Source organism: Cheilinus undulatus, linkage group 9 (genome assembly GCF_018320785.1).
Source record: "Cheilinus undulatus linkage group 9, ASM1832078v1, whole genome shotgun sequence".
NCBI lineage: Eukaryota > Metazoa > Chordata > Actinopteri > Labriformes > Labridae > Cheilinus > Cheilinus undulatus.
Window position 1 is genome coordinate 32,522,542 of NC_054873.1, and position 23,530 is coordinate 32,546,071.

Below are 23,530 nucleotides of genomic sequence, written 5' to 3' on the forward strand. Positions count from 1 at the left end.
GGCTCTGACCTTAGACCTCACCCCTGGGGTTCATGGCCTGAAACTCACAAACAGACGCCTCAATGGTGATGATATTTTTTTGTCTTCGCCCCCTCCCCCTTTAGTCCACGATGAAGTCAGAACACTTCATAGATATTAATCATCTTGGCTGTCATGAGCTTTTATTTCCAAAATGGATCAAAAGCAAGACCGAGCTTTCAAACAAGAGGCCTCATTTTGGGGAAACTTCCTCACATCTAAAGACTCTCATGGTGCTATTGTTGTTTTGTAAGTAGTTACTAATAATTCCACACACACATGTTTGCACACACCTCCCCCAGCTTTGTGTATCGCTGCGCTCGGTTATACGAAGACCAAATGGTCAGCTTCCAGGCACACAGATGGACCGGCTCTATCTCCTCTTATTAAATTCAAAGCAAAGTGTGAAAACAGGAAAAAAACATGCAAACAGCAGGCAAACACTAGCCCTCATTGCACCCTACCTCTGCGCAGTTTCATCCCAAAGATAATAGCTGAATGAATTAGTAAAATCACCATCACCATGTAATCCCATTCCATAAGAGCGATGAATCCTGGTAATTAAATTTTCACCCTTTTCTCTCCCTCTTTCGTTATTTTTAGCGCAGAGACAGAGAGGAAGCAGACATCACCGAGGTCGGATATTACTCTGTCATGGTCTTCTCATTAACACTTCTCTCAGCGAGGCAGAGACAGATGAGAGTGGGGCTTCTGCACCCCGTAATAGATGAGAATTTATAATAAAGAGTAATAAGAGACTGCAGCATTTCACAGCAGCTGCACATAACAATGTGCTTTGCATGTTTTAAAACCCCCTTTTTTGTGCAGAATATCAGATTCTATTAGCGTTGCATGGGGTAGAAATTAATTTTCTCAGCCCTGCATGACAACTTCTGCACCCAATGGCATAGAAATATCCGCGCTGCTCTTTTTGGAAACTGTAAAAGCAGAAAAATTTCACTGATAAAGTTGTAAAAGTCAGACCAAACCTCATAATTTCAAAAGTCAAAAGACTAACACACACAGATGCTTGCTTATCCACACCCACACATTCACAGTTTCTTCTCTGCAGTCTCTAATGGGATCATCTCATGAAGCGCTTAATCTTGGCCCAGGGCTTAGTCAGATTAATTGCATTACAGCAGCGTTAAGCCATGAAGAATTAATGAAGGTCTTAATGCTACAACACCTGGTGTCAAACCAGATTACAAACCATTTAAAATGGTCGCAAATCTGCCAAATTATAATCCCCAACTTCCTAGCAATGTTGAATAAGCCTCCTAATGTCTGCACTTCAGGAAATCACTTACATTTAGATATAGCATCAAAGAATAAAACTATGCATGTACTTACTTCATTTCTGGTGGGGCTGAGGTAAGTGCAATATACATTGACCAGGATCAGATCTCCAGCCTTTGGTATGATAAGTTAATCAGTGCAACAAATAGTTCAAGATCAAGACTGCTCCATGCAAAAAGTTTCCAAAAGTCTCCTGATAAAAGTTCCAGGTCGACAGCTAGCAGCTCTCAGCTGTCCTCCAACTTCACAGCATCCACAGAGGAGCGAGTTAACACAGCCCAGACCAGAGACCCTCACAACCACAGCAACCTGAAATGCCCCATCCTGAAGTCTGCAGCCCCCACCTCCTGACTCCACCATCACCACCACCCACAAGCATCTATGCACGCACACAAACACAGATGGAAATCCCACACATCATACAAACCTAGAAATGAATAAAAAACAACAAGAGGTAGAGGGAGGAGTCAGTATGAGAGCTTTAGAGTCAATCCCTCAGGGATCCTCCATTCCCTGGACTCTATAATCCCTCAAGAGAGCACTCTCACCCAGACTCACCCGCATACATGGGAGCGAGGGAAAGGCCAGGCCGGCGGAGATGGAGATGATGCCTGCTAATGGTGCGAGGTGGACTGTAGTGCTTTCTCTAAGAGGGGAGTAAAAGAACGTGGACAAAGGGTTTAGCGTGCATAATGCCGCCGTTTTAGGGTCATCCTGATGGACAGCAGATAAGAGGTTAATGTTTATCGCTCTTTAGGCTACAACATATGTCACTCCCTAGCAATATTATGAAGAATATTTACATCTTTGAACATGGTGTGGTCACACAAATCTCTAAACTTAGAGTGACCAAAAGGTGTCCTTAAAGATGCTTTCAAAGAATTCAAGTCTAACGTATAGATTTAGGCACTATTCAATGGAAAGTCCAAAGCACTGGACTCCACAAATGACCAACGTGATTCATGTGAGGATGGTGTCACGCTGATTTCGCCCTAGTCTCCCAGCAGCATGGGACTTCACATCGTATTGAGCACTATCACATTATTCTAATTAGGGAAATGTGTTGGAAAGCTATTTCCTCTTCAAACAAACGACCAACCGCACAACAAAAGCCAGAGGAATCCCAGCTCTGTTGTCAGAGGTTGTGTCATGAGAGATCACTCATCCTAAATCCCTTGACGTGTCATACTCATTCAAAGGACCCTCACCGGGGACGTTTTTTAAGGGATGGGAGCAAGAGAAGTCGGACAGAGAAGAAGGGGTTACAGAGGGGGGAGGAAGAGGAACACTGGGGGAGAAAAGGGGTACTGGGGTCACAGTAGCACCTCTCAGCCAAAAGAGGGGCCTGTGAGGGGAAGGCCGATGCTCTTGGCTGGTACCATGTGAAGCTCTCTGCTTCCTCTCTCTTCCTTCTGAGGGGCTTTGTTTCACACGCAAACAGTGGCAGTGGCCCCAACTCGCCCGGCCAAGCACCGCATCCAAACTGGCAGGGGCGAGGAAAGAAGGGAGGGGGGTGTTCAAGAGGGAGGGGGTAAGAGGGTATAGCGAGGAAAGAAGGGAGGGCGGTGGGCATGTCCAGAATGCCCGTTCTTTCAGGCCACTGATGTCATGCCTGTGCCCACCGTGGGAGAGCAGCGAAGGGACCAAGGCGCCCCTTTCTCCCCCCCCCCCCCCTCCTCCACAGACTCTTTTTCCAGGATGAATGAATCTTTCACAAGCGGCAGCCCATTGTGTCCCATAATCGACAGCGATTATCCCGATTTTATGCTGCCTTCCCAGTGCAAGGAGGTTCCCTGAGTGCTGGCATTGAGGGCCGCCGCGATGCAGCAAGGACCACGAGGGGTTGTCCTAGCAACGATCTGAGGCTTAGAGAGAAGGGGATGAAGGGGGAAGAGGAAGCTCGTAGCCACACACATCACAAACAAACACAGACGATAAATAGACTTCTTGAAAAACTGACAGACCGAAAGAAACATCAAATCTTCAACCACAGAAAATTGTATGATTTGGACAAATGAGTCATTAACCCTTCTAAATACTTCAATATCTCTCAGTTCCTGTTAGATAATTAACAATATTCTTCTACTTACAAAGCTGATCTACCATCCACAACATGTGCTCACATAATTATTAACATATTTGCATTAGTAACAACTAACATGTGCTATTCAGGTTGTAGCAGAAGAGGAAGATGTAAATGAGAATACAAGTTTCCCACTGGTCCCTGAAGGGGCCCGATGCCCGTTCTCATGACTGGACCATCACAATATACTGTGAGGTAAAGACAACTGGAGCAGAGCCAGGCTCCGGATATATCTGGTGGCCCCCTCCCGGGCCTCACAGCCACTTGCCATGCAGTGGGAAGAAACGGGCTCACACATACCGGGGTGCCTGGGAGCTGTGAAAAAGCACCCCCCACCACCGACACCACCACCACCCTCTACCAAAATGAAGCTCTCAGCAAACACTTCAGGTTGTGCCGTGCATAGGAAGTGGGAGATAAATTCCAGCATCGGAAGAAAGGGAAGCTTTGTCACTCCACGCCTCTAAGTGATGAATCTCTGGATGGTTGTCAGGATGAATGTGTTCCCTGATAGATAGTGATAGAGAGATGTGTGAACAGTCAGTGAAACTGGATTATTCCAGCAGCAGTGTAACCTATGGTTCCTTCACGGGACCTCCTTCTAACAAACACAACATCTATGAGTAGGGGCATAACAAACAGTCCCAGGGGGTTGGTTTATCCCAAGTTGCCTCAAAAGTTTGCAACTACAATCAACACTCAAACTGACAGATATTCCCAGCCTTTGTTTAAAGAAGGATCATCTCTATGCAACTGATATTTAAAGGGTTCAATCTCCATATCATAATAGTGCTAAATTTGAAATATATTTTAAAAATCCTTGAGGAACGAGAGACTCAAAGAAATCAAGAATCTATTAGCTATAACAGATATCATCAGCACGCGTGAACCCAACCCCTGACCTTCTTAATGTCGTTATCTAAATAAAATTACCCTGATAAATTTCATTTATGCAGAGTTACTCAGTCCACTCAAAAACCTGTCTGAAAACTCTGAAATGGAACCACACTTTATCCACAAACTAGAAGCAAATAGCAGACACAAAAGACATTAATCTGTAACGTCATATGTGCCCATTAACAGTCCAGTTTAACAAAAAAACATTCAATTCATTGTGTTTTACTCGTCTCAGCGGAGCAGAACAAAGGAATTAGCCACTGCCATTAATTCATGTAGGAAGTGATTCTTTGCTGGAGTTGTCCAACAAAAGTATCAGACCACCCACAGCCAGCAGTAATTATGATATAAGAAACTGTGAAGGCTAGGACAAAGGTTCCCAAACATTGCCATGTGAAGAAGAGGCCCTCATATGATCTCGACTGTAACACTCGACTGTTTAAGGTTGTTAAAAAATGTGCTGAAATTACTTGACAATCATCCCTTAGTCTGTAGAGTTTTCCTAGAATGTCTTTGGGCATTAGACACTTTTGCACCATGAGTGAAGTTACTGACTCAGTTAGAGATGCCCCACCAGTGGGAAACAACCACAACACATAATGGATGGTACACTGATGCAAGACCACCTCCTGGTGCAGTATGCACCTTTCAGGAATGGTTGCTTAAACTGGCTTACTTTGAGTGGTGTAAGTGTTAAAATATGTCAAAGAAATAAGGGAAATTTACAGAGGATGAGGAACATGAAGTTTTACAAAAAATAATAAAACCTGTTTTGAGGTTGGATTCAAACTGAATTTTTAGGTGTAGGGAAGTTTCAAGGCATGTAAACCTAAAAGTAATGATTACTCAAAAAAATGTGTTGCCACTACTTAAAAACATTTATACAATCAGTAAAAAATATTCCCACCCTTTTCTCTCTAAATTTCTGTGACTCCCTCGGGGTCTTAACCACAATTTTGAAAACCAATGGGCTATGATTCCTGTTGAGTGTGTAACCTTACTTCTTGTGTTGCAAATTGCTTCAAACTTGTTGCAAAATTTAGCAAACTTTGCATTTAAACTCTGCCCATATTTGTACAAAAGCATAGGACATTCACATGTGAAAATAATTGTTTCTGTTCTTCTGAGTCATATTTTTTTTCTCCTGTGAATACTTGTCCCTTTTTCTAAGTTAAGTGATGCCAGTAACTCAGACAGAGAATTTTTAACTTAGATTGAAAGAGCGGAAAGTTAACTCAGAAAAAAACAGAGCAGTATTTCATTTTCACATGTTAAAGAAATACACTTTGCCTATTTGTATTTGAAAATATACCATAGTCTGACTATGTCTTGTCAACATTTTGAAATTTCTGCACCCAAATTTTAGGAGATGACTAACAGTTACCTGTGTTTGGGTGGGCTGACTTTAAAGAGTGGTCCCATCCAAACAGACACAACATCAAAACACTTATACAGTAGCTGCTCTGTGACAAAGAGCTTCTGTCCTTAGTTTGTGTGATCTGAGATTTATGGAAAATAAGTGACTTTTCCTACAGCTGCTAACTTGAATTGGCGTTTGCCATTCTGCAACAGAAGTAACCTTCACAAGTCATACAAAACAAAACTGGCAAATAATTACAATATCAAATCTTGCTTACTTGGCAGATTTCTGTCTTTTAAAGTGATTCTACTAAACAAAAAAGTCTCCTTTGTGCACGTGCAGCAATTTGCAAACTGCTTTGCACATTATGTAACAACAGTTACACTCTCCAGCTTTTATTCTCTCCTCACATTTTCCATTTTTACTTTCTTGTTTTACAATCAGGGTGCATCAGCATCCTGGCAACGCATGACTGGACCACACTGTACGTGCCTGTCCCTCAGCATCCTCGAAGGTTTCCCTTTGTTAGACACGTCTCTTTGTGTCCGTAATGAGGCAGTCATTAGAGAGAGCCTCTGGGAATCCTGAGGCCAGTGTTGTAGTCTGCATAGGTCTCTCAGATGTGACCAGTCCCACTGTAATTATGTGCTAACGGCCTATTATGCTGGAGAGCGCTTGTTCCAGGGCTGAGTTGGGTGATCCCATTCATTTGGATAATATCTGCAGAGGGATTTAGTTTAATGACATATATTATCATCAATCTAAAATAACTTTTAATCTGCTCATGCCATGATTTATGGCTCTTCTTTTTTCTTTCTTTTATATGAGCCACTTGAAAAATCATTGTCATTCATGTAAAATGTCTCATATTTTTAACGCTTGTTCTGTCTTTACTGTGTTGCTATGTTGTCTAGGATGTCTTTCAAATCTGTGGATTTTGTTAGTCCTCTTGTCACTACCCCCACTCCCTATTGTTCCTCAAAAGCCACAACAAAGATGAAAGGTCAGCAGAAAAAAAGAAGATCATCCATAGTCATGTGAGATTTTCCCCTCCACATCCTGTTCTATTGGAGGAGAGGTCACGCACCTATCACAGACACACGTCTTTCCTCCTATAGCCAAACTTGTGTTCACATCAGTTCCTTATGAAGCGATGCCGCTATCATTAGCAAAGGCACATCTGTTTAACAGAGCTTGCTATATAGCTGGATGCTGCTTTTGATGGCTTTAGTCTGATCCCCACAGGAGCTCATTAAATCTGCCAGTAAGGCAGGACAGACCCCCCCCCCCCCGCCACTGCAATCACTGCTACGGTATTGCCACTAGAAGAGAGAGGGAGGTGTGTAGTAGACAGAGGGAAACGCCATAGAAAGATAGATGTATAAGCATGTATGGGGGAGGGGTTGGGGAATAAAAGGGGGGAGGGAGAAAAAGGGAAGGTGTGGCAGATGAAAGGAGGGATGGAGACAAAGGAATGGGAAAATAAGTGAAAGTGGAGAGAGAGGATGGGACAAAGGTCAGATTAAAGCAATCAATTGAAGTGGAGAATGAGATTGAGCATGTCACTACGCATGCAGCATATGAAGGGCTTCTGTGTTATCAGGTTATGTGTGGATACATGAAGAGCTGACATCTGTGTCGGGCAGCTGGCCCCACAAAATGGGATTAGTGCACAAATTATGTTTCATACATCACTAGACTCACCTGCCACACTCGGAAAATTTAAACGTACGTAGACGATAAACGCACTCACTGTCTGGCCTCGATCTCGCCAACATTTTTGTGTGTGTAATGAAGTGATGTAAACACGTACACACAAAGAGAAATTATTGCACTCTAGTCTGCAGTCATAAATCTCACACGGTCCAGTCCTGTGGTATCAGAGGTGGGGTGAGGGGTTTACAGTCTCACTCAGGATTTGCCAATAAGAGGACTAAGGAGGATGGATGTTCTCTCACTAATTAAACACTGGGGTCTGTGGGGACCGAGCACAGCCTGCGGCAAAGGCCCTGCCCCGCTCTCCTCACACCACCCCGCGGTGTTGACAGAAAGGGCATTCCTGCACACGCACAGACACACATACAGAACATTACTTCAGCCATTAAGGATGGACCACTACACACGTGCATGCATGAACCTTTCCAGCACATGAATCACCAAATCCTATGGGCTGTCAGTCAACATGCATTTTATTAAGGCTGCAGGGCATGCTGGGAACATGACAAGAAGCTCAGATGTTTAAATACTCTAAGCCTAGCCAACACTTAAGGATTTTCAAAATCTTAACACCACCATCAGATAAAATTCACCCCATAAGACACCTTTGATTTTCCCTGTTTCATTTCACACCAGCAGATAAAGAATAGATGTAGCCATGAAAACACCTTCTCTCTGCTGCTGCCCTGCCTAAGCACAAGTAGTAGATCAACCTTCAACACAGATACAACGGGCAAGAAAACAAAATATTTATTAGTGTGAAATGACAATGGAATTGAAGTTTCAGGACTGTGATCAGTCCTGAGATTATTTTGGATGTGACTGATCATTCTCCACCAGTGATCTAGGTCTCTTTCTGTGGTTAATGAGCTGTTCATTGTCTGTGGTGAAAAAAATTGCTGTTGTTCAATACTATTACTGAAAATCAATGCTTTCTAATACTGGGTACATTTTACCCGCTGGCTGTTTTAGGTATCTAGAGATCTCCAGCAGTTCAATCATCAAAAGATGGTGAAAATGTAAGATCCCACACATGATGGCAAAAAATGATAGATTACTGTTTTATTTCTACAATGTGAAGAACAACAAAATGACAGCACACCACATATAAACAGATTCCACTGAAGAACAACCAGAATCCTGACTATCAAAAGTGAAAGTCTTGCATACTTGCTATTGGTTAAACATCACTTAAGAGTTCATAGATAGGTAAAACTGGTGAAAATTCAGGAAGAAAAAACCCTAAAACAATGGACTGAGAAGTCAAGAAGGCCTGAATATGTTTTTTAATGGCACATGCTAAAGGTAAGTGAAAGTTTTGCTGTGACTGTTGTTCAGTCAGCTTGCTTCTTAACTGGCTATCACTTTCTTTCATGTGACAATTCACAGAGAGCATGCTCGACTGTCTTCGGGGATCCCTAGTACTAAATTAATCTGTGCTGCAGCCACCTCCCAGGCAGATCAAGGTCAATAAAATCTACTCAAGTAAAAGCAAAAAGTATTAAATGGAAAGTTTACTTGAAGTACTGAGTACTCCTGAGGAGTTGTACAGTAAAATATGATATTTCCTTACTGGCAAGAACAAGAGAACAGATCTCTGACCAGGTTTTTCTGAAAAAGTCAAACCTTTATAATAAAGTAAAATGCACAGCAAAACTTACAGTGTTAATTAAAGTCATATAGAGTCAATTTAACACTAAAGTGTCCTTTAGGATCACCTAAAGTCTCTAACTCAGTCAATAACATCACTCACAGTGCAAATGTGTCTCACAATGAAAATGACAAAAGTCCACCAGAAACATGATCAAATGAACTAACACTAGTGGATCAACACTGTCTAAGAAGTCTAAATAAATCTTGTGTAAGTAGAAGTAAAAATACTGATTTCAAAATGTACTCAAAAAAGTACACGTACATGAAAAAAACTACTCAATTTCCGTAATTTGGTTGGATGTAATTAGTTACTTTCTGCTCCAAAAAAATGATATGGTGAGTCGCCCACCTCTAGTTTCCAACCTCACCAGCACAACTCTGCTAATATTCTTTCCTTATGAAAGTTGCATTTATGTGTTGAAAAACTGCAATTACAAATAATGAATAAATACAAATAATCAATTAATCTTTAAATTCCTAAAAATACCCAAAGGCCCAAAATTGGCTTCATTATCTCATAATGTGTCCCACACTTCAGCTATTTAAAGCTGCTCAAGTTTTATTCCAACTTGTAATGGTACCCAAATTTGATATTTAATTACCAGGTTCTTTTCAGGCTAATGTTTTATGGTTCAAAAGCACTTAAAATGTTAGCTTTGTGCAAGATTCTTACTGTTCTTTTCGCACCAAAATTGAGATTTCTTGTCATTAGATTATTCTATTACTCTTATGCTGAAGGGTTCAAGCCATACCAGTTCTATCTATACAGCGCCAAACCACATTAAACGTTTTCTCAGGGCACTTCCCAAATGGGAAATGTGCCATATGGCTGCATGTCATGCTATGCTTATTACTGTAAACAGAGCTGTAGACATATGTAGGCATGCTTACAGTGATAACACCATGCACACTTCTAAATGGTTCAATTATTACCTAGCTCTGATGCAAATTCCTCCTGTATGCACTGTGTAATTGCAACACTCCCTGTCTGTGTATCTGCGCTGAGGAAGCTGCTTCACATCAGCGCTGACCAGAATACAATAGGGAAGCATATCAGGAGAGCAGGGAAGTGTGACAGAGCTGTCAGTCTCTTATACTCTCTGTCTCATTGTGTGCGTTATGTGTTATCTACAGTGTGCATCGCCTCAGCGGCTCTTTTACTGTCTCTCCTCCAAGCTTTTCTGGCCTTTTTCACAAATGCAACATATCACTGTAACAACAATACACTGCATCACCTAAAAGAGTGCTTTCATCTCTCAGCTATGTATGGCCGACATATTGTCAGAAGGGTTTATGTAACCGTGATTTGCTTTTGTTTTTAAGCAGGAAAACCTACAGACTGTGAACTTGAGCCCAACTGTTTCTTCGGCGAACAGAATTTCAAGCAATAAATACAATGTGAAAGTATCGTACATTTAATCTGAAGAGATAAAACAGCAAATGAAATAAAAATGCTGCATTTTATCTTCAAAATATTATATTTTCCTTTAAAGCATAGGAAAACTTCTGTCCATGTTAGCTGTGTGGCTGCAAGCCTGCTTTCCTTTCAGGACCACTTCACTGCCTCTGTTCTTTCAGAACCACCACTACACACATGAAGCAGGAACAAATCCCTTAACAACTCTGAGATAACCATTCTTTATTACAAACTGCTGTTACATGTGAAAAGCCCCAGAGGGACCCCTGCCACTTTTCACTTCATTGTTTTTCTTTCCACGTCATTCTTCGCCGCATACTTTGTCAAACTATGTAAATATTTCTTCAGTCGCACACAGAACTGGAATGCCATTGAGAGTGAATGCGCTCACTGAGGCTATTTTTCCATCGCCTAATTATGACAGCCTGCCTGTAGTCGCAGTCAATCATCATCAGAACCTCTGGGCAAAAGCATTCTCCACACATCTCTGCTGTCTGATCCCAGTAACAGCTAAATCCCCCAGGCACGCTCATCTTAGCCAGCTCAGAGGGTGGTAAACCCCCCCCTTCAGTCCAGATTTAAGGCATACGACACAAATTCCCCGAAATCCCAGTTCTCTGTAATCCTCATACAATAAGAGGAACGAGGATCTCCATTCATGTCAGAAACCATCCGGATAAAAATGGATTCTGTTTTTGAGTTATAATGGTAGAAAAGCCCTCATTGATTTAAACTGACAATACATTTGGAGACAATGAAAAGCAGTTTTATGCAAGGCCCTGTGTTATCTTAGGCTATTATATCACGCAAAGAAACCATTAGAGATAAAATATTATGTAATAAACCAGTTGATTGATGGACAAACAGGCATAGATAGATAGATAGATAGATAGATAGATAGATAGATAGATAGATAGATAGATACTATCAAGCAAGATATCCTGCATGAAGGTTTACACATATAGCAAGAAATACAGCAAAACAGTGTGGAAGATTTGGGCCTAGCAGGACAGATTGGAAGATAGCAAGCAAACAGCACGTTGAGCAGATAGTAGGCTCTAAGGAAGACAGATGATAAGGTAGATATCAAGAACAACAGCAAGTTAAAAAAAAAAACATAGTAAATACAAAGCAAGGTAGATAAAGCAAACTCATGAGCTAGATAGGCTAGCTAGCTAAACAGCAAGCCATGGATAGCAAAGACAATAGAGCTAACCATTTTTTCTAAGAATGTTCCAGACCAATGTTTTTCAAGCTTTTTTCTGTCAAGGTACCTCTTAAAAGTTGAAAAAAAACCCAAGCCATTCGAACAAAACGTTTTCAAAAACAAGGAGCGCAGATGGCCTTGCAGTTAGGTCATGCCCCATGTACTTAGACGGCCTCGGTTCTTCCTTTCCCGCATTCCACTCCCCCATTCTGTTATCCCTGTTTCAGAATATATCCACTGTCCTCTCTAAATAAAGGCATGAAAAGCAAAAAAATATCTTCATAAATTATTAAAATGCCTAAGTATTTATGCAGTAATAGAATTAAAAAGTCTCTGCAGCACTCTTGGAAAAACTAAATACCTTGGACAAAATGTATAGTGGTTGTTTAGATCTTAGAAAGACGACATGAACATCTGCCAAACTGATAAAAACATGCATGCCTGTGACACTGATGTGATTTCAAGGGCATATGAGACAATTTTGATCAATCATGCCTGGATAGCTAATGATTTGCAAATGTATGATAATTCTTGGTTACATATTGCATTTTCAAAGCACCCCGGGGTGCTTTGGCATCCCTGTTTGGAAAGGCTGTGCTAGACAGTAGCAAGCTACTATACAGCAGAACAGACAATAAGATAGGCCTATTAGACAGAATGGCAACAAGTAGCCTAACTGAGACAGCAAGAAAAGGGGCAAGATAACATGGAAGATTTAGGCCCATAGAACAATGAAGCAATGTACAGATTCTAAGATAGCAATTAAGAAGGTCAGGGGAATAGGTAGCAAGGTTGTAAGGAAGATAGTCTAGATCAGTGGTTCCCAAACCTTTTTTCCACTGAGCCCCTTCTTCACATATCTAAGGAGAGCTTTGGCCCCCCATGACCCACACGAAAAAGAAAGTAACTTATTGCTGTCAAAATAAAACATCAGTTTGGATCGTTTCTATCATTTAAAGCCAAACAAAAGTGTTAAAAGACTTTTGGATGAACTATTCATGCTTTTATCATGATTTTAGATCATTTGAATGTCCCTACTTTTAACAGCCTCAGAGCAAACAGATCCTCGTGCTCCCCCTTGAAATCTCTGGCACCCTCCCACAGAGGTCCTGGATCCCAGGTTGGGATCCAAGGGTCTAGATGATAAGGTAGATGGCAAAGCACCAATGCAGAGCAAGACGGAAAGATAAATAGAAGGTTAACAAAGGAAAGAGGCTACAGACAGAAAGGTAGGTAGCTAGCCTGCTAGGCTAGCTGGTTAAATAGCAAGTTGTTGTGACCAAAAAAAAGAACCACAAACAACACACCACCATGAACAAGACTGCCACACACATTTATATTATTCATATCTTATTTCTAGCAGAGATTTTGTAACCATAATTTTAAAGTTAAGCATAATTTTTTTATACACAAACCAATTACAATACTTATTTTCTTTTATTATTACCATTTTTATAAATCTGTAAACTGCTTCTGCAAGGTTGGATGGATAGATAGATAGATAGATAGATAGATAGATAGATAGATAGATAGATAGATAGATAGATAGATAGACAGACAGATAGAGCTCCTAATTAACCAGTGCATAATGTAGTGGGCCAAAACTTTCCAACAAAACCCCCTCTGTGTTCATGAGCCATTGAGGCCGGCCGCTCTTGGAACACGCCACCCCTACTAGAATAATGGGCCACTTTACAGGCCTCCAAGTTAGTTCACAGAATCTCGAGCTGGGAAACCGCTAGCACAGGGTTCATAAGGAGGAGGGGCCATTTAATTGTTTCCCTTTTTTTGTTTTGTTTTGTTTTTGTAGCCCCCCCTCTTATTGCTCCCTCTCTCACTCACTCTTGGGCTCTCTCTCTGTCTCTCTCACTCTCTCCTCTTTTAGTCCTGAAAAGGGGGCTGACAAACATGCAATGAAGGGGATTGTTGTGTGTTCCGCTGGACGAGTGGGTGAGGTAAACAAAACAGACTATAGGGACTAAGGGATGGGATAGGCTGAACGGTGGGGGAGCAGCACCCATGCAGAGGGGGGATTGGTCAAGGGATCTGTGGAGTAGGAGGGGTGAGGGTCCTGAGGGTGAGAGAGCAAACGGGGTTTATTCCGGAAGAGGTGGGAGGCAGACGTGGGTGTTGAGGTTACTCCTCCGAGTGTGGGCATTGTATCTGGTGCTGAAGTTCTCATGCATGTCCCGTTTTTGGCTCCCCAAAATGTCCGAAAGTGATGGAGCTCTCCGCGATTAAGCGGACAAGTGGCAGCTCTGCTCTGCGCTCCCACAGCTCGGGCTATTTACATACTCAAGAGGAACATTAATGCCGGGCGATCCCCCTGAGCTGAACAAAGAGGCACACAAACCTGCCTTAGAGGCCCATTACGCACTTAATTGAGGATTTGTAGAATAGTAAAAAGGGAGCAAAGGAAGAGAAAGGTGGACGGGAAGTGGGTGAAGTGCAAAACTGTGCTAGTTTTACTTAAATCTGAGCTCTTCTTACATCCTTAAAAGTTGTTTTTTTCTGCATTCATGGTCACATAAGACCTCAGCTGTATGCAGGTGGATCATATGTGAAGATGATATCAAGCTTTGTAACCATATGGAAATTCTAGGCAACATCAAATCCTTTTCCCCCATTCATCCTATTCCCCTTTATTCCCCATCTGCTGATCCTCCCATTATCCTCATAATGAAACTGTAGGGAAAGCTTTTCTCTAGGAACAAATAGAGGAGGAGAAAATCTGCTTGTGCAATATGGAATAGCATGTATTCCTCAAAAGCTCAATGTAAGCAACACCCAAAATCTTTTGAAAATAATTTTTTTTTTTCACATAAGATTGCTTCTTACATATGGTTATGCTAAATTCAATATCTGTTTTGATGTGACAGGAAAGTAAACTATCTTATTGCCTCATAGACAGACTGAGATGTTATCAAGGTTTTTAATAATAAGGTTTCAGTAAATGGCAGCATGAGCAAAGGTGGCTCCATCTGATAAACAGTGTGAATCTGTCAGCCTGCATCTTGTGACAACTGCTCACATGAAGTCTGCCATTTGTTTCCAGCGAGTCACTTAATGTGCTTTAATTATGATCCTTTTGTGGCAGCACAATGGGATGATTGTTCTCTGTGGCATGGTCTTTGGTGCCAAGAGGGAAAAAAAACAAAACAAGACCTCCACCACCCCCTCTCCTGTGCACCCCTTCTTCTTCCCTTCACCAATCACTCAGAGCAATTTCGTGACTCCCCCTGCTGACCTGAATTCCGATGCAGCAGGTGCCAATGGGATGTGGGTGGTTAGGGGTTTTTAGGGTGGAGGACAGTGTGGATGAGACTTTCACTGTACCACATAAACACTGACTGACTGACTGTCTATACTGAAAAAATGATGGATCAGATTTTTTTAAAAATTCAAATAGAATCATCAGTCCATTTTAAAAAGCTGCTGTGAGGAATTTTTTTGCAGGTTATAAAACTGACAGAAATTAATACACCTGCCTCTATATGACCTTTTCTGTAAGGCTTGGGAATGCTGCTACTGTGCGGGTGCCAAATGAGCATGCCAGGGTAAAGGCTTTCTTTTTATATTTTACTGAAGGACTACTGACACATTTCACCACTAAAAAAGCAGGATCCAAATATTTCTATATTATTTTTATTAGAAAATGCTCAGGTTTCCTACACATTAAACACTTTCAAGAATCAAATTACTACTTTTTAAAAAGATATTCTTGGGGCTCTTTAATCAGAGAGGAGGAAAGTGGGTAGAGTCAGGAACAGGAACGAGAGAGTGGGGTAGAGACATGAGCGAAAGGAGCTGAAGGCCTGAATTGAACCTGGGCCTTCCGCATACATGGGGCACAACCTCACTGCTAGGCTATCTGTGCCCCAATTTACATCATTTTAAGAACTTTTAAAGCCCTGAGCTGAGAAAAATGGCCACCAAATTTTGTGTGTCAAATGGTCAAAGATTACAGGCATGTCAGATTTTTCGATACAGCAGACAGAGCTGATTTTTCTGGTTTAATTCACTCTTGCTGAGATTTGTTTGGTCATAAATACCCAAATTTGATGCTTTCTGGCATATTTAATGCCTCATTTCTACTGATATATAGTACAGTGATATTTATAACATACACAACAAGCATATCGTTGGCATTGTGCCAAAACCTTGTATCTACATTTTTCATGATTTTAATTTTTCTTCATAAATCAGTGCTATTGGTGTGTCAAGATGTCGAGTATGACTATTCAGAGTTGAATTCATTGAAAAACACAGCCTTTTTTTAATTCCTTGAAAAGCAGTGATTTTGGAGATATCAGGTTATAGCTCAAGGCCAGTGATTTACTCAAAAAAAAAAAGTTTAAAATCCCAAAAAACAAAGATTTGATAAAGAGACGTCTAAAAGTGCCTCCAAAGGACTTTTTATGGCATTAAATATTTGAGCTCTTGCCCATATATCTTTAAGCATTCGGGCTTCGAGTTTCTTGAGATTTGGGGTCTTTTCATTGAGTATATAAAGACTGTTTTGTACCTTACTGTATGTAGCTGCACTGTTTGAAGCATGCTGGTCTTACCTCTTTGGTTTTTTTGCCTTGTGCCTCACTCAACCATTTACAGCTTGGGACTGACGGGCTCTCCAAATGACCTCCGTTTGTATTGGATTTGCTTTGATTATTGTCCTATTTGTTGTTTGTCTTTGTGTTCTTTGTGAGCGTGAATTCAAAATATTTAAAATAATGTTCAGAAAAAAATCTTTAAAAAAAGAGTCAAATTTAAGACTTTTTTTAAACTCTGAAATGAATAGCTAAAAATAAAAGATCTTTCACTTGTCCACAGGGGGCACCAAAAGCGACGCAAACTCAAAGTTCCACACAGAAGCTTTAATCTGCCAAAACACAACAAGAAACTGCTGCATAGGCTTTGGTATTACCAGAGAGCTTGTTTCAGATGCATTGTTCACTGCACTTTTTCACATGATTCATGTAGAAAATACTGGAAAGTTTTAAATACATCCCACTTTTCAGTCACATTTTTAGACCAAGATGTGAAGCAATTAGCCCTCCTACTCCCAACATTTTAAAAATCCCTTCAAAAACATACTAAATACAGCTTCATTGCTTCCTTTCTCTCGTTCTCCTTTACATGATTTCAATGGGCATGTTCACAGAGGCCAAGAAATTAACAAAACACTTCAGTTAGCAGCAATCAGTGTTGATAGGAAGATTAAGGTGTGGCTGAGTGAACTGATCATGCTAATAACAGAGCAGCAAAACATACAACAGAGGAAATCACACACAAAAATTAGCCCTAATCACTTCTTCTGTGGTATGCTAATTTTGGCTTTATGAGGCCTTGAAACTTGAAGGTGTATTTAGTATCCAACCTTTATCAAATTTTGTCAACGTTCCACTTTTAGAGTCTATAAAACTGTCTCTTTCTTGCACTTATGGCTATGGTGGTATTGCCTTTAATTGTAAGAGCACAGGGGGTCGCTAAATGTCCACAACATCCTGTCTATATAATGTGAATTCTGACCAAATAGACAACACATGAAGATCAAAACGTAATTGTTTTCACAAGGCTCAATTTTACGGCAAACACATGATTCACCATTAGCAGTCCATGCTCCATCCCTAACCCATCAGCACATACTTTATGGGCTGTTTAATGATCACTGCTGTCTCATAGCAAAACTGAAGAAATGCTTTGACCAGGGCCAGCGGAGATCTATCGTTTTGCCGCCCAGCAGCAGACTGGCTAGTGAATGCCTGTGTTTCTGTTCCTGTGCAGTCATACAGAAGTGAAGAGAGCCAGGCTCTTTGTTTGGTCAACCCATGGGAAAGGCCTCACTCTGTTCTGCTCTCTGAGAACCGAAACACTGATTCTATAGGGCCGGGACCACAAGAGCGAAATAAAAAAAGAGAGAAAAAAGAGCACATTTACAGAAGATTCACACCAGGATGCAGTGGTAAGAAGCAAGCAAGGAAATCAAGTGCAGACACAAATAAAATTATTAAGTTAATTGGGAAGGAGTAAAAGAAAAGAAGAGCTAATGGCAGAGAAAGAGGAGTATTGAGGGAGTGAGTAAAAGAGAGACAGAGATAGACGAGCATGAGGGTGGTAAAGAGTGAAAAGAGGAGCTGGATGGTACTTTGGCAGCTTCAGCGTGTTCCCAGGAGGATTACTCAAGCACTAGATGCCACAGACTGCCAGCAAGACCACAGAGAAGCCCCATGAATGGAGACACACAAATGCATAAAATCACACATCCACATCTATGCTGATGACTCTCCGCTGTATTCACCTGTTTCCTCTCTTCTATCTTTAGTAAACTTTGTTTTTCCTTTACTTTCCCACCTCGATCCACCGCCCGTCTTTCCTTCACTCTCTATTTTTATCACCCTTCCCTGCAGCCTCTCCAAGAAGCAGAGAGCGTTGAGGTTTGACTTGGCCCACCACAGACAGGTAACAGATGCTCTGACTTCAGGCAGCTTGCGCAACCCTCGAGGAGAGAAAAAGCAGCCCCACGTCCTTCACTCCATCCTTTGAACATTTGTCTGTCTCTGACCAAAGAAAGAGTCCATGTTTTACTGTCTGTCCTCCACATCTATTTCTCTCTCTGTCACTCCCACTTCGCTCCCTCACACTTCTGGCAGTGTAAAATCTCAGTTTGTCTGGCAGAGCTTGAAGTGTCTCCACATTGTTCTTAGGTTTTATTGTTTCTCTCAGGCGCTGAAAATGCATTGTGGAGCTGTGTGCAAAATACAAAAGCAGCAGGGAAAACAGGCCGTGAGCATGCTTATGAAGATTCCAGGCGTTATATAGATATATGACTAATTCCTGCTATGCAAACAAGACCGTATTCTCACATTTCCACCCACTACATGTGAACATCTGACAGGAATGAGTTCAATCCTTCACTCTCAATTCAATTTCCTTCTATCCTGCTTATTGAGGATGGCTCGTTTGCCAACAAATCTATCCTTTGGATTCTTTTAAAAATATTTTTCAAGCACACTTGACTACTTTAATCAATCCATAGGAGTGCTGAGATTGATCTTTAAAATTTAATCAAAGTACAGCCAATAAAGAAGCTATCAGTTAGTCAGATTATTGATTTTTTTGTGCAGCTACTTCCTTTTCCTTTCTGTATTATTCACCCACGCTTGCATGTCTCCACAGCTACCCTCCCCCCATGTGTAGAAACAACCAATATTAATCGCAAAAGGCACACTCACAAACACACATGTTCATGTAAACATCTTCTCTGGCCTGACTACCCTGAGCGATGTCTACCCTAATTAAAGTAACGTCCTCACAGATGGTAAGCAGAACGGATTCAGAGAGAGAGATGATTTGGACTCGTTTCACTTCCAGTGGGTAATCGGCGACGCTGCAGGGTTTGTCTGGACGTGTGGGTGCCTCTGCATGTAGTCTGTGAGAGCGTGCACAGGGGGAGCTGATAATGATTCAGTATTGGACTTAAAGATTAGATTAAGTTTAAAGTTAAATCAATGCAAGAGCTTTCAGTGTCAAAGCGTACCACCAAAAAAAGATGACTGAGAATTTAAAAAGACTTGACTTTCTCTCTCCTGTGGTTAAGGTGTGTCAAAACATTTTAACTGAATCTTTAATCAACTCAGTGTTGCTACTTTTGGTTACATGAGTCTAAAATTTTGATAAAAAGTATTAAAATGATCACTAGAGCGGAGGAAATTGTCAAAAACTGTAGTTGAACAGAATTCTCCTGCATAAATTCCTTTACGCTAATGATGCTATCCTCCGTAAACAAATGCTAATGTGCGTAACACGCTCAAACAAACTCCCATTGATGTGGATGTGAATTCTCGTTTATAAGAGCGGGTTGTTATGGTTGCATTCGCAGCATGAAACCCTCCCATGATAAAAACATACTCTTGCTTATGAAAAGAAAAAAAAAATACCCCACAGATACAGGGCATACTGTCATATATGAAATGACTCATCCTGCCTTTCAGCATGTGTGGGCCTGCCTGGTCTGTCGTGCTCATTCATGTAAAGCAGCCAATGCCACAGTACAGTAGTTTAGAGAGCCGCCTCTGGGAAAAGGACAAAACGTATTAGATGCATGGACACTTTCCGCTTTGCGGATTCTCCCAGCAATTACACTAAAAGCGAGGCCTCTTCAAATGCCAAGCACCACCAGTTCAAGATAATACCACCACTACTAAAGAAACAACCCAGCAGCACAGGCCATCACTTATAGAAATATTAAGGAGCACCACCTGTGCTCTATGTTTACATGCACCAACATGCCCCAACAGGAGCTGCCAGAAAAGCCTTGAAGGCCATTTTTTTTAAGTGACAAGACAAGAGTAATGCTGAAGGGGTTCTAGGAGAGTTGGTTTCCATGGTGACACTGATGGTGCAATTGGAAAACCGTGTGTTGCTATATGTGTGCGTACGTGCGTGCACAGGCAAGTGTATGCGCCTTAATATGAAAGAGGGAAAGGGCTGCAATGATTGGCTCAAGAGATGGGTGGGAAGATCAGAGGGATTCAGTTTTCCCTTGCAGGTGCATTTAATGTGCAATGGAGAAACATTATTTCTAATATGGATTCAAAATAGACAGCTGCATTCTGGGGTTACAAATTATGACCTGATTTAGGAGGAAATTCCATAGTATGGTTTCCCCTCCTGTATGGAACATTTTAAATGCTTGCATAATTTATCTCTGAGTCAGGTAGAGCAAGTCTCAGTTTGTTTTACTGCAAAGCAACATACTGAACTCATGGTACAACTTGTTGACTCTGGGTTCATAGTCAGGCCCCTGCAGTAGAAGGTGCAACTGCTTCAAGTTTCTAACTACGATTTATGCACTCATTTCCAAGAAAAAACAGTCTTAAACTCTTGAATTGTTTTTTGCTTTCAAAGTCAATTCACCTGAAATCAACTTTCTTCACTTGAAGCATCAAATACAAAATGTTGCGCATGTGGCTACAGGCAGACAACAGGACTTCTTTGGTCTAGAACAGAGAAAGATTTACAAAAGCTTTCCCAAACGCAATATTCATGTCTAGGAAAAAAAAGGTATGTCCCGGGTGGTTTATATCTGAAGTGGTGCCTGCGGCTGCTTTCTAACCAAACGTGGAGAGGCGCGCTACATGTTAGTGTTTCTGCCAGGGCATGAGGCTGCTAAGTGATCATTTATCTGCTGCAAATCTTCAGTGAAGATTCGTCTTTTATTTGGAGCATCCTCGTTTAAGGCTTTGAATAAAGATGTGAGTGAAAAGCGGCTCTTTTGTTGGGGCGTGATGTGGAGCGCGAGCTCATTGTTGGCGGCGTGCGCTCCGGGAGTTTTCCACCTCCTGTTGTCATCCGTGTGTCTTCATGTAAGTGCGTATAGATTTAACGCAGGCAGTAAAGCTGAACGTCTGATTGAAGGGAACTTGTGTATCTATTTTTGTGTGGGTTTCCTGCAAACACGCGCTCCCGTTACACCTGCTGTCAATTCCCGTTAAATGCATTTATTTCCATTCACATGAGATAATTGGGTTAAAGAAATATTAAGCTTCTCCAAGCTAAAAAGCCATAACATCCTCACCATCGTTACCAAAGCGCGCGCACTGATCCATTGATAGGCTTAAAGAAATCCTAGGCTTATAGAAATAGCAAAGCGCATCGTACCTTTGTAGAAAAGCCCGATGAGAAAAGTTTTTGGTCTTGTCCCCTTGCAGGGTCTTATCGCATCCGCTTCAGATGTGGTCAGCCACGGCGAGCTGCAGGGCGCACGGCGGGTCCAGGACACAGGGTTGCTTCACGGACCGCACACGGAGGGATTTTTCTGTCAGTAAAAAATCCGAGGAGCTCCGCAGCTCAACGATCCCACTGAATGAGCGCTGCCTCACCTCACTCCTCGGCGCTTTACTCCCCCCACCCACCTCCACCCGTTTCCCCCCTCTTTGTCTCTGCTGCATGGGAATGCCAGCTCCCGTTGGTCGAGGATGCAGCCTATACCGTTCCCATCTCTCTCTTTTTCTCTCTCTCGCCCACTCATTGTCACTCTGATTTGGAAAACACCATCGAAGTTTGATGCAAAGCCTGTTCCTGAGGAGCAGAACTTCTTTTAGTTTATGAAAATTCCTCACAACCCTTTCTAAGCAACGTGAATTAACTCATACATTGATATGCAGAGAGTGTCCAGAAGGCTCAACTCTGCCTTTACTGGCCAGTCTTTGATGTTTTTATGACCTTTATTTTGTAGCACAGGCTAGAGACTCATTAAAGCTTTATTTCCATGGCTAGAAATAGCTAACCTAAGTGTTTCTCTAATCCACAAATACACACTGCAGATCTACTCTGAGACTGACCTTCAGCTCATTCAGAATCCCTTATGTTGAATGAGTTGAGTAAAGATGGTTAGTGTGAGTCAGAATCTTGGAAAAGGGGGCTTTAAGGCTGACTAGATCACTTCAGTAAATATATGCACTGTCTTGATACTCCTTTTGCTTTCACTGATGACTCAGAGTGGCGAAGTGTAGTAGTCATGCCTTTAGTTACCGTCATGCATGGAGTCAAGGTTGAGATTTGTGCAAAGCAAAAAAGACAACAATGTATGAAGGAAAAAATATGGGGAAAAGAAATGTTACTATCTTATGACAGTGGAGAAGGAACGAAACACGATGCCAGTGAAAATAAAGGCCTCAGCTATCAGTCATTGCATAGCTGTGCCATTTAATAAAGGATACTCAAATTTGTTTAAGCCTGAGTAAGTCACTTTTTGGCTTTTCTAACAAAAAATGTCCAAAACCCCAAAAGATTTAATGTTATAATCTCTAAAGTTGTACATAAAGTATAACATGAAGAACAGAAAATTCCCACATCTACAAAGATGGGGCTGGAGAATACTTTAACCCCATAAAGCCTGAAAACACAAATAAAAGCCAGAAAATTCTAATTTTTTGGAATTGAAATGTTCATTTAACTTTCTACTGAAATTTTAAAAAAATCAGAATTTCCATGAAATTTAACAAATATATTTTTAGTTTCTCATTTCATTCATTAGGTGTTTCTCGTAACTGATAATCCACTTAAGTGCATTTTTTTCATTATTTTTCAGATTGAAATCAGATTTTTTTTTTTTTGAATAATTTATTGAGCATATTGATTAGACAGAGGTATCATAAAAGCATGTATCAAATATGCGACAACAGGCATAAAGGGGTTAAAATGTTATGTAAAAATTGTTGATTAAAACAGTGACAGATGTTTGTTGACTAATAAGGCTGAGATCTTTTATAAGCATAATAAGTTCAGAAATGCCAATGATCAAGACTGATGATGCCTAATTTGAATTTTAAATGACTGTATGTGTTTTTGGATGTCACAATAACTAAAAAAAAAGCAGGCAAGACAAGAGGAAGGAGAGATGGCAGGTTGGGAAACGTTGCTGTGGGCTGGGTAATAGTTCATAGACGTTAACCTGAGGCAGGTTGTATTTCTTCTGTGCAAAATGAGAAAGTGCTTCACGTTTTGGGAAATGCCTTCCATGCATACCTGCCTGTCGCTGAACGTCACTAAGACATCAGAGACATTGCACAGGAAGTGTGCATGGACGTAACAGCACACGTGCCAAAATCAGAGGTCGCCTACAAATTGTTTTGGGTTTGTTTGTGCTCAGAAGAGAGAGTAAAAAAAGAGAAAGTCCAGAAATTTGCACTGTTCAAACAGTTCTCACCCTTGTATATGACTGCGTGTTCTTCATCCATAGGTCTTTTTGTTGTGCAAGTTGTACAATTCAACATTACATGTTTTAAGTCAAACATATTTTGTTAGTATCTTCATGCCCAAGACAGTCTGTCTGTCTGTAAACCGCTCATCTTTGACAGACACTTTCACAGATTGTTC

General features: G+C 41.2%; 1 protein-coding gene across 5 annotated transcripts in view; it reads right to left on the reverse strand.

The window, feature by feature from the left end:
• Positions 1-21,503, reverse strand: part of slc1a2b (solute carrier family 1 member 2b) — a 41,071-nt gene extending 19,568 nt beyond the window's left edge. For 3 of the 5 annotated variants that reach the window (XM_041796504.1, XM_041796508.1, XM_041796505.1), the window contains exon 1: positions 1,372-1,608. In XM_041796504.1, the coding sequence (XP_041652438.1) occupies positions 1,372-1,409 (38 nt within the window). In that variant the 5' untranslated portion in view covers positions 1,410-1,608. Of the gene's footprint in view, positions 1-1,371; positions 1,609-1,875; positions 1,915-21,310 lie in introns of those variants that run through there. The other 2 variants (XM_041796506.1, XM_041796507.1) reach the window with 2 other exon arrangements.
• Positions 21,504-23,530: the final 2,027 nt, after the last annotated feature.